Genomic DNA, 12,760 nt, shown 5'->3' with positions numbered 1-12,760 from the left:
AGATAGGTATATTACACTGCTGTCAACACAGCAACATATGCATACCAGAAAACTTTCTGGAATGTCATGTTTTTATCACAGTATACATATAAATTTTATTCAGCTTGAAGGAAAGCTGAAAGGAACTGTTCAAAAAAGTTATGTATTACATCCATATCTGTAAACATGGCTGGTCATAAATGGAAGGGGATCAAGAAATGAAAGAAATACAGTGATGAAACCATAAGAAAAGGTTAGAAAGCACTGCAGGCCATTCCATTAAGCTGACTCCAGCTTTCTGTTCACAAGACAATGTCAGTGTACTTGTGTAATATTATTTTGAAATAAGAACCCCTCATCGAAATTTTGACTGTAGTGCCAAACAATAGGTTGGACATTCCTGCCCCAGTACTGCTTAAACCTCAAATTACTCCTGATAAGCATTGAATATCCATACATAATACTCAACAAAATCATGACTGACCTACAACTGTGAAACTGTGGAGTTAACATGAATGAGATGCCATTGATACCTGGCCACCTGCATATGTTTCTGTGACAATCATCAGGTGACATGCAAATCCTACATTCATCAGTGAGGAGAACCCAACACCATTCCAGGTGTTTGCTTGTACATCTCCTTAACATACCACTATAGTGAAATATTAATACTACCATTTGAGAAGAATGCAGAGAGACCAAATTAATCACATGAAGATGGTTGCACACCCTCTGGATTGACACAGCCTACCAGTTACTCCTGAAAAGAAGCACACAGTTCTTTTGCATTCTCTTAGAGTGTGTAATAAACCATAATTTGTAGACAGTTGTTGTCACCTGATGTTCTTGACTATGGGAAACTACTAAAAATCAGATCTTAACTGATTCATGTTTCATTATCTTGGTTGAATGTTCAAATGACATTATGGTGGATATATGCCAAGCCAGACAACTTCCCATGCTCTCAGCCCTCCTTGCAGTAAAGTGACACTGTACACTCAGTATAAGCTTCAAATGACCCCCTTGAGGCATGTTGACACACTAAACAGAACAAAAGTGCACCTTCATTCCTCTGTCAAAACTGTATATAGTGATTTCCTAAGGTCTAAAGAGTATTGAGAAAGAGGTCTCTAACAATAAAAAATAAATAAAAGTAAAAACAACACAAACTATACAGGTTAAGAGTGTTGTGCAAAACTTGTTTGGAGCAGATTAGTTGAATTCTGTTGCTTATATTGTGTCAGCTGTTCTGATGTTGTTCAACAGAAAGCTAAACTTCTGCTTGAAGCAATATATATTCACAAGTGCAGTACATATTATTTTTGTTGTTGTCCACAGTCCAAAGACTGGTTTGATGCAGCTCTCCACAGTAATGTATCCTGTGCAGGCCTCATCTTCTGTACATAAATACTGCAACTTACAGCCATTTGAACGCGCTTACTGTAATCAAGCCCTTGCCTACATCTGCAACTCAGCGCGCACCACTCTCTGACCAAGGACCACTAATCTCAACAGGGCTACCAACCTTTCTATATTTCTGACTAGGCGGTATGTCAACATCACTGTCCGACCCAAAGACACAATTAATTTTACCACAGCAACCGTCTGGAGGATCACCATGATAACAATAGGAAATACACAACAGGCAATACACGTTCTTCAGGCAAACTTTCCCAAACTAAATCACGCACTACTGCACAATCAATAAGTTCCTGATCACCACTCCATGTCAATGACCAGGGTTAAGTTCCAAACCTCTCCACTGTATCTCATGAAATTGGGCATGTGGCACTGTTGATTATGATCTGTCCAACAGATGAGGATTTAAGCTCAGCAATCCCATTGGCACTATTTGAGGGGAGTAGGCTGTCACTGGGTTTTACCCTCACCCTTCTCTCATCATCACCACCAGCTTACAATACAGTCATAACTATATACTATGCATGCATCCAGCACACTCACCAACACAGTATAAGTATGTATTATATGACACTGCTCTCACATATCCACAAGAGCCAATGTACATGGAGGCAAAACAGTCTTTCCAGCAGGTGGCTGAAGATACCCCACGGGATATTCCAGCCATCAGTGTCATATGACATGTACATTTACTTCAGATGTTTTTTGTGGGGTAATGAACTCTGACATAGATTGAATACCTCTCCTTTGTGGCCAGTAGTAACTTTAGAAAACAAGATCTTGAATTCAGGCACTTTACATTATAATTTATGCATTGGCATTTTGCAGATCACTGCTACTCTCCGTGTTCAACCAGACACTAAACTGCATATCTCATGTGCATTGGGAGTTGTGGAAAGATATTTCTGTGGACCAAGATTTCTTCTATGACTATGTGTCAAACATCAGGTAACAATTTCTTCTATCGAATATGGCACAATAACAATGCAAGGCTGTATTTCAATAAAACTCGTACTGGATAAAAGTCTATATATGAGCAGTGTCATACATAATGTGTTTTGTGCAGAAATGTTGTCTATGCTCACTATCAGGTATGATGATAATAAAAGGATGTGTGCAGATGCTGGCTCTACACAGACAATAGCAGAGCTGCTGGCAGATTATGTCTTTCATGACAAGAGATGAAGGAATATTGTCACATTCTCACATCAATATGGCTGTGCAAATCACTATGTGTTCTTGGAAAAAAAAAGGTGGTTGTATTCACAAGAGTTAAAAAAATATTCACCATAGTAAACGCAGTAGATGTATGGTATGTAAGATATAGTCAAAATAAGAATCAACAGAAATGTTTCATGTGCATAATTTGTGATTACTGACTGTCTTCTGAATTTCTGCTTTCATATCAAGAGAATGTTTTTTCATTATACATTCATTGACTTGCCATCTTACAAGGAATTTATCATCTTTCAAACTAATCTGCATCTTAGCATACATTACAGATTAATCTGTCGTTACAGCCTTCATCCCGAGAGAAAGTTTCCTTTTATGTGAAAAATTCATTGGAGCTGCAAATCAGCCAGCTTAATGAAATAGGCAGCCACAACTCAAAAGAAAATCACAAAATGCCAACAAAGATAAAAACCATGAATCAACTGAGAAGAAGTGAGCAGTTTTAATTTTGCTACCAGAAATGCATTTACTATTTTCTCATGTCTTAGTTGTTACGTGAAACTGTCATCCCATCAGCTATACAAAATTGACATGTTGCCAACCTATGAACAATAGAGAAACACTGTCCTAGCTGGCATTGGTTCCAATCTAGACATCTAGACTTTAGCCCTGATATTGTGTATAGAAAGCTAAAATTTGTTTTCCATGATGAGAAGTGCATGACTTGCCATAGGATTGTTAGTTCCAGGACATGGTATGAGAGTTGTTGTAGTATATTTCATATGGGTGACTGTAGCGGTGTGGGAATTGAGGAAGTAAACAAGGCTCATTGGTTGTGTAGGATTTGCTATATAGATAGGAAAATAGTAGAACAGGAGGAGAAAATTGTTCCCCTTCTGGTGGAACTAGATAAGGTCAACCAAGATCTGGAGAGGTTAAGGGGGAAGAAGGGAAAAGAGAGGTGGGAAATGAAAACAGGTTATAGATGAAATAGGAATAAAACTTTCTCAGATGGTGTTGTTGTCAATGTGGAAAATAGGTTTTGTGTGTTGTAACAGATGGAAACTGATGAGGCATAAGAAGATTAGGAGTGGAAACAAACTTTCAAAAAGTGTTTGAGAGGTAAGAAGTCAGAAAAAGTCGCAAAGAAGAAGAAAGTTTTGTTGTTAGATAGTTCACATGGTAGAAATGTTAGGCAACTGCTGCAGTATGTTTTAGGATCAGATTACCAGGGCATAAGTTTTTTAAACCTATTGCGAGTGTGGGTCAGGTGACAGAGGATGTAGATTCACTTTGCAAAGACTTCACAAAGGAAGACACTATGGTAATAATGGGTGGGGCAGGCAGCAGTATAGGCAGGGATCCAAATTATTCAGTTGAGGATGAAGTGAAAAAGATAGCTTCAGCAATGAGACATACTGATGTTGGGTATATATATGTTCTGAGGCACCATTACTGGCCTCATTGAAACTCCTCTGTTAGGAGAGTTATTTTAGAGGTGAAATGACTTCTTGGATCAGGTATGGAGTCTCATATTGGTGTAGTTCTTATTAAGACTGTCAGTAGGTGGGACTATACTAAGCACGGCCTTCACGTCAACAGGAAAGGGAAAATTGTCTGTAATAATAGCAAATAACTTTAGGGGCAAGGGGAGGGGGGGGGGGGGGCATTATCACAAGTGGTAAAGTACCAGTGGTTACAAGTGACAGAGCAACTGTTTTTAGGGTAGGGATGGCAGAAGCAAAAGATGTTCAGAGACAGACTGAAAATTACTGTCACACTGATAAAACATGTAGCCAGAAAGCTAATTTTAATGTACACAATTCGTGCAGACAGTCTCTGATTGAAACTGGAAGTACTCAAAAACAGACAGAAAAATTAGGTTCCTCCATTTGTAATTCAGCCAGTGCACAAAATCAGTTATCCTTATTGTATCAGAATGTCTGAGGACTAAGGGGTAAGCTTAATGACTTGCTTATTTGTGTTGAAGAATTAGAGTTGAGCAAACCAGTTGATATAATCTGCCTCTCTAAACATCATGAGACCACTGGTATAGATATGTTATATGTTACTCTACTTCTGTAGAGAAAATATGGAGAAAGGAGGAGTTCTCACATTTCTCAGAAACTGTTTTGAGTCCTAGAGTATTGATGTTAATAACTTTTGCTCAGAGCTAGTCCTTTATAATAGTAAGTACAGGGCTATTACAAATGATTGAAGCGATTTCATAAATTCACTGTAGCTCCATTAATTGACATATGGTCACGACACACCACAGATACGTAGAAAAACTCATAAAGTTTTGTTTGGCTGAAGGCGCACTTCAGGTTTCTGCCGCCAGAGTGCTCGAGAGCGCAGTGAGACAAAATGGCGACAGGAGCCGAGAAAGCGTATGTCGTGCTTGAAATGCACTCACATCAGTCAGACATAACAGTGCAATGACACTTCAGGACAAAGTTCAACAAAGATCCACCAACTGCTAACTCCATTCGGCGATGGTATGCACAGTTTAAAGCTTCTGGATGCCTCTGTAAGGGGAAATCAACGGGTTGGCCTGCAGTGAGCGAAGAAACGGTTGAACGCGTGCGGGCAAGTTTCACGCGTAGCCTGCGGAAGTCGACAAATAAAGGAAGCAGGGAGCTAAACATACCATAGCCGACGGTTTGGAAAATCTTATGGAAAAGGCCAAAGCAGAAGCCTTACCATTTACAATTGCTACAAGCCCTGACACCCGATGACAAAGTCAAATGCTTTGAATTTTCGGCGCGGTTGCAACAGCTCATGGAAGAGGATGCGTTCAGTGCGAAACTTGTTTTCAGTGATGAAGTAACATTTTTTCTTAATGGTGAAGTGAACAGACACAATGCGCGAATCTGGGCGGTAGAGAATCCTCACGCATTCGTGCAGCAAATTCACAATTCACCAAAAGTTAACGTGTTTTGTGCAATCTCATGGTTTAAAGTTTACGGACCCTTTTTCTTCTGCGAAAAAAACGTTACAGGACATGTTTATCTGGACATGCTGGAAAATTGGCTCATGCCACAACTGGAGACCGACAGCACCGACTTCATCTTTCAACAGGATGGTGCTCCACCGCACTTCCATCATGATTTTCGGCATTTCTTAAACAGGAGATTGGAAAACCGATGGATCGGTCGTGGTGGAGATCATGATCAGCAATTTATGTCATGGCCTCCACGCTCTCCCGACTTATCCCCATGCGATTTCTTTCTGTGGGGTTATGTGAAAGATTCAGTGTTTAAACCTCCTCTACCAAGAAACGTGCCAGAACTGCGAGCTCGCATCAACGATGCTTTCAAACTCATTGATGGGGACATGCTGCGCCGAGTGTGGGAGGAACTTGATTATCAGCCTGATGTCTGCTGAATCACTAAAGGGGCACATATTGAACATTTGTGAATGCCTAAAATAACTTTTTGAGTTTTTGTATGTGTGTGCAAAGCATTGTGAAAATATCTCAAATAATAAAGTTATTGTAGAGCTATGAAATCGCTTCAATCATTTGTAATAACCCTGTATATACAGAACACCTTCAGGAAACTTTAACATCTTAATAAAAAATCTGGAAGCTCTGTTGTCCCATCTCACAATAAAACATGAAGAAATAGTGATTGCTGGTGATTTGAATGTAGATTTATTGAAAAGGTGTGTCAGTGATTGTGATCCGGAACATTGGCAATCAGTTAAATTACTACTGTGAACTTTGCAACTAGGGTATGTAAATGCTATGTAAATGAGACTGCTATTGACAGTGTCATTGTAGACAGATATAGGAACAAAAAGTCATATTACAAAATCCAGTAGTAAATGGGCTATCCAATAATTACATGAAACATTTTGTGTTAACAATAAATCAGTCAAAAATTGAGAAGATTAGAAAACTGCTCAAAGACATTAACTGGATACATATTTACAGTACTCCTGACTCAAATGGAAATTGCAAAGCATTCATTAATAAAGTTATTTCCTCTTTTGAAAATTGTTTTCTCCCAAAGGTAACTGAAATCCATCAGAAGTCTAAAAATTAACTATCCATTACACAACCTACATGTATTGATAATATTCTAACAAATTATGTATATGAAGATGTTTATAAATTTTGCATAGATTTGGGAATCTCTGACCACTCTGCATTATTCATTGAACTACCAAAAATTAAGAATGAAATTTCATGTAACAAAAGCCATATGAAAAGAAATTTCAATGAAAATTTTCAGTTACACTTAGAAATAAGATAAGAGAGGTTAATGGCCTTACAACAGCTATATTTTGAGTAATAGTAACTTTAACAATTTTTAAGTAGCTTTCTTGAAATATGTGAGAAAAATTTGCCACTTAGGACTGCATGCAACAAAATGACCGATAAACTTAAATGGATAACCCAGGGTATAAAAATTTCTAGTGCCAGGAAGAGGAAACTCCAAAATGAACTGAAATATGATAAAAACAGATGTTTTACTGAGTATGTTCGTCATTATACAGCTATATTTAAAAAAAGTTGTGAAGGCAGTCAAACAAATAGCAAACAAGAAGTTCATTGTGTGTACAACATAAAAGTAAAACACAAGCAGTAAGGTCTGTTGTCAAATCAGAGTTAGGTGTTAGAGTTAGTAGTAATGAAATATGTAGGATTAAAGTAGATAATAGCTTTATTGCAAACCCAGCTGAAATATCAGAGTGATGGAGCCAAGTATTAGAGTAAAGTAAATCCCTTTGGAATCCACCAAGAAGCTGAGCATCTTATGGATTTTAAAAAAGCAACATTACAGGATGTGGAAAATGTTATACTATCATTAAAAAATAAAAATACTGCTGGGTGGGATGGCATATCCACTAAAGTGATCAAAGCAGTGTGTGGCATAATAGTAATACCCCAAATTAAAATATTCAATTAGTCTTTTGAAAAGGAATGCTTTCCCGATGTTTTGAAATATGCTGAAGTGAAACCTCTGTTCAAGAAAGGGTTGGGGGAAGACACAGATAACTATTGGCCTATTTCTATTCTTCCAGTCTTATCAAAAGTGTTGGAGAAATAAGCTGCAAACCAGATCAAAAACTTTATTGTAAATAATGATATTATTATAAGTAACTAATTTGGATTTCAACCAGAAAAAACACTCTGGATGCAATAAATAACTTTGTTGAAAAGATAGGGAAATCATTGGATCAGAGGGGTAAAGCTGCAGGTATCTTCTATGATCTCACAAAAGCATTTGAGTCAATGAACCATGACCTGCTTATCTACAAATTATACAAGTACAGGCTTGTTGGCTAATATCATGTTTACAGAACAGAAAACAAAGGGTAACTATCACCTCAGATGCAACAAATTATTATTCTAAATGGAGTACAGTATCACAGTCTGTGCCTCAAGGCTGCATTCTGGGGCCAATTCTGTCCCTTTTCTACAAAAATGACTTACACATAAATATAAATTCCCCATCAGTTCTGTTTGCAGACAATACTTCAGTTTTAATTGAAGATGACATTTAGAAAAAAATTCCAAACTCCATTGTAAGCATACTGGATACCTTAAAAACCTGGCTCCAGTTAAATGGGTTGAAACTGAACATTACAGAAACCCATATGGTACACTACACCTCAAAACCAAACATTCCAAATGTATGGAACTTAAAATACAACATAACAATCAGCCTATGAAAGAAGTTGGGACGAAATGTGTACATTAGTGACCTCTTTTCTGTTACAGTTCCAGAAGCTAAGTTTGTTTTGTGTTCAGATGATACAAACATTAGCAATAAGTAGCAAGCCAAGTATATACTTAGAAATGACTGCTAATCAAATTTTTACTGACTAATAAATGTTTTAATGCTAATTAATTGTCATTAAATTTTGAAAAGACTCGTACTCAAAAATTAAGGGTAATGCTGATACATGGTGAAACAAAACTCTGGTGAGCAGCTTGCGGGTTTAAATCACCTCAGGCTATGACCATGCGATGCATTTGACCTGCAGTCGTCGCACGATGGCAGTGGCAGCAGTCCACATACGCAGAGATGTGTTGGTGCACGTCAGAGTACGGTGCAGCAAGTAAGTGTGCAGACATTTTCAGATATGCAAATGGTGCCTGTGTGTTGAAAATGGCTCAAAGGGGTAGAATACTAGGGTGACTGGAGGCTGGTCAAACACAGCAAGTCGTAGCACTGGCCCTCCATGTGCCACAAAGTGTGAACTCAAGATTATGGCAACGATTCCAGCAAACAGGAAACATGTCCAGGCGCTACAGTACGGGATGTCCACAGTGTACAACACCACAAGAAAACCGATATCTCACCATCAGTGCCCGCAGATGGCCACAGAGTTCTGCAGGTAGCCTTGCTCAGGACCTTACCGTAGCCACTGGAACAGTTGTCTCCAGACACACAGTCTACAGACGACTGAACAGACATGGTTTATTTGCCTGGAGACCTGCAAGGTGCATTCCACTTACCCCTGGTCACAGGAGAGCCCATAAAGCCTGGTGTCAAGAACACAGTACATGGTCATTGGAACAGTGGTCCCAGGTTATGTCCAGACAAGTCCAGAAGAGCTTCTGTGAAGTTTGGAAAGTAGGAGGTGAGGTACTGGTGGAAGTAAAGCTGTGAGGATGGGGCGTGAGTCATGCTTGGGTAGCTCAGCTGGTAGAGCACTTGCCCGCGGAAGGCAAAGATCCTGAGTTTGAGTCTCAGTCCGGCACACAGTTTTAATCTGTCAAGAAGTATCATATCAGTGCACGCTTCGCTGCAGAGTGAAAATCTCATTCTGAAGTCCAAGTGTAGTCTGAACAGTGATTCTCACCAGGTTTTCATCTGGTGTGAACCAGGAACCATATACCAACCCCTTAATGTCCTTGATAGGGACCTGTATGGAGGTCATGGTCTGATAGTGTGTGGTGGGATTATGATTGGTGCACATACACCACTGCGTGTCTTTGACAGAGGAACTGTAACTGGTCAGGTGTATCGGGTCGTCATTTTGCACCAGTATGTCCACTTTTTCAGGGGTGCAGTGGATCCCATCTTCCTCCTGATGATAATGCACGACCTCACCGAGCTGCCATTGTGGAGGAGTACCTTGAAACAGAGGATATCAGGCAAATGGAGTATCCTGCCTGTTCTCCAGACCTAAACCCCATTGAGCACGTCTGGGATGCTCTCAGTCAACATATCGCTGCACATCTTCTAACCCCTAGGACACTTCAAGAGCTCCGACAGGCACTGGTGCAAGAATGGGAGGCTATACCCCAGCAGCTGCTCGAGCACGTGATCCAGATTATGCCAACCCATTGTGTGGCTTGTATATATGTGCATGGTGATCACATCCCATATTGATGTCAGGGTACACGTACAGGAAACAGTGGTGTTTTGTAGCACATGTGTTTCGGGACAGTTTTCTCAACTCATCACCAATACCGTGCACTTACAGATCTGTGTCATGTGTGTTCCCTATGTGCCTATGATATTAGTGCCAGTTTTGTGTAGTGTCACATAGTGTGGCACCACATTCTGCAATTATCCTTCATTTATGAGCATGAGTGTAGATTCCCTTCCAGTATGTGCGTAACATATAAAGACACACAGATCGAAGAGGTTGACATTGTTAAATTTCTGGGATTACAACTCAATAATAAATTTGGTTGAGAAGGGCATACCACAGAATTGCAGAAGTGCCTAAACAAGTTTGTATTTGCAGTGTGAGTGATGTCAGATGTAGAAGATATAAATATAAAGAACTTGCATACTTTGCTTACTTTCACTCAATTATGTCATATGGGATCGTATTTTGGGGTACCTTGTCAAACCAAGCAAAAGTTTGTAGCATGCAAAAAGTGTGTAATAAAACTCATTTGTAGTGTAAATTCAAGAACATCCTGTAGAAACCTTTTCAAGGAACTTTGTATTCTAACAACTGCTTTGCAGTGCATTTTTTCCTTAATGAAATTTGTTGCAAGTAATATATCTCTTTTGTCAACCAATAGCTCAATTGATAGTGTCAACACTAATAATAAGAACAATATAAATAAAGACCTAAAATCACTTACCTTGGTCCGGAAAGGGGTCCAATATTCAGGAACACACATTTTCAATAAATTGCCAGCAACAACAAAAAACTTAGTTTCAGATAAAACACAGTTTAAACAGAGTATGAAAGACTTTTTGATAGGTAACTCCTTCTACTCTATTGGTGAATATCTTAACAGGGAGTGTTAGATGGGCTTAAGGGGGGTAGGACGTCAAACAGACTGACTTGGAACAGGAGAGGCACCACAGGACATTTTAATTTTCACTGTCTATACTTTTACAAATAATTTTCATAGAACTCTGTCAGCATAATGAGGAAGGATTCCAGATTCACACTCATAACAGTGGAGGTTCAAAAACATAACAAAATAATTTTTTTACATGTGAAATTTCATTATTTTTTCACTTACTATTGGCTGAATTTGTTGTTATAGGTACACTTTTCTTGATAAGTAAGAGAGATTGTTCGATGAATTTTGCACAGCAGACAAACCATACTCACAGGTGTATGAAACTCTAAAATTTATTTAGTTTATGAAAAAATTAATGAGCTGTTACATTTTAAACTTCATATGTAGAAAATAAAACTCAAATTTTGTAGTTGATTATCTCAATTTTTACCACAGTTTTTAATATATTTGAAAAATTCTAGAGTTTCATACACCTGTAAGTATGGTTTATATGCTGTGCAAAATTCATCAAAGAATCTTTCTTTTATGAAGAAAAGTGTACCTATAGCAACAAATGCAGCCAATAGTAAGTGAAAAAATTAATGAAATTTCACATGTAAAAAAATTATTTTGTTATGTTTTTGAACCTCCACTGCTACGAGTGTGAATCCTGAATCCTTTCTGGTCATGCTGACAAAGTTTTATGAATTTACTTGTGAAAGTACAGACAGTGAAAATTAAAACTATCCTTTGGTGCCTCTCCTGTTCCAAGTTGGCCCATTTGATGTCCTACCCCCCTTAAGTAAAAATGTCTGTTAGATTTTAGTTTTGACAGCAGTTAGTCACAATTAGGTACTTTTTGTATGATAAATGTATTAAAAGTGCATAACTATGTTTCATTCTGACAGAGTAGTAACTCTGTAAATATTAGGTAATCCAGTATCCTGTAATTTATTCACCTATTTCGACAAACTCCTGGCAAATGATCAGGGTAGTGAGTATTATATTCAGATGTCTTATATTTTTTATGTTAAACTTTCTGACTTGTTCCACACCCATGAGAATCATCTCATTTTTGGGTCTATGGAACAAAAACTGAATCTAATCTAATCTTCTGATTTATGGTAATTCACAAGATGTATAGTAAACATTCAGCAGTAGTATTATTATTCATTTTTATTCTGTGAGTGTAATACGATTTCCTAGTGAAGTATGTTCTGTATTATAGTCTAAAAGTTTCCCCCAAACAGCATGTGTGTTACCTAATACATCATATTTTTGAAAATAAACTGAAAATTGAATGATATTACACATAAGTACAAGAGTGTGCTGAAAAGTAATGCCTCCAAAATTTTAATGTGAAAATTCTTAAAGCTTCTTAAATAAAACGATTGTTATTAACATTCTAAACTTTATTCTTCAGGTCTACATATTTGCAGCCATCTACCACTAGAGAGCTCCAATTGTAGCATGTAACAAAGTGGTGTGTACCATAACAATGTCGGTGCACGAGAAATAGTGTTCTATAATTGAGTTTTGAATTCAGAGTCCATCCACACATGGAATGCCCTTTCCTCCAGTACCACAGTGCCAGACACATACATGCTCTTTGACACTTGCAACAATCTGATGCCTTGGGTTCACTATCACTGATCATCTTCCACACAGTCCCGACTTGGGCCCATCTTATTATCACCTGTTCCCAAAACTTAAAGAACACCTACAACGACTTCACTTTTAAAGTGACGGAGCAGTGCAAGCAGGAGTGATGTTGTGGCTCTTTCAAAAAAGGACAACCTTCCACAGTGACCATATCAACCAACTGGACTCTTATTGGGAGAAATATATTTGTTGCAGTGTTTCTATGTTGAGAAATAACTATATACAGCATGAAAAATAAAAATGTAGAATATTAACATCATTTGTTACATTTAAATAGCTAGAAAGGTGTTCACATAAAAAAACTGGAGATATTAC

General features: G+C 38.1%; 1 protein-coding gene across 1 annotated transcript in view; it reads left to right on the top strand.

Annotated features, from left to right (window-relative positions):
* Nucleotides 1-12,760, top strand: part of LOC126174745 (atrial natriuretic peptide receptor 1-like) — a 381,570-nt gene that overhangs the window by 120,951 nt on the left and 247,859 nt on the right. Inside the window, exon 3 of the mRNA XM_049921065.1 lies at nucleotides 2,227-2,346. Coding sequence (XP_049777022.1) covers nucleotides 2,227-2,346 — 120 coding nt within the window. The remainder of the gene's footprint in view (nucleotides 1-2,226; nucleotides 2,347-12,760) is intronic.

Source organism: Schistocerca cancellata, chromosome 3 (assembly GCF_023864275.1).
Source record: "Schistocerca cancellata isolate TAMUIC-IGC-003103 chromosome 3, iqSchCanc2.1, whole genome shotgun sequence".
NCBI lineage: Eukaryota > Metazoa > Arthropoda > Insecta > Orthoptera > Acrididae > Schistocerca > Schistocerca cancellata.
Note: the sequence above shows the minus strand (reverse complement) of the source record. Positions and strands in the feature narration are given on the sequence as shown.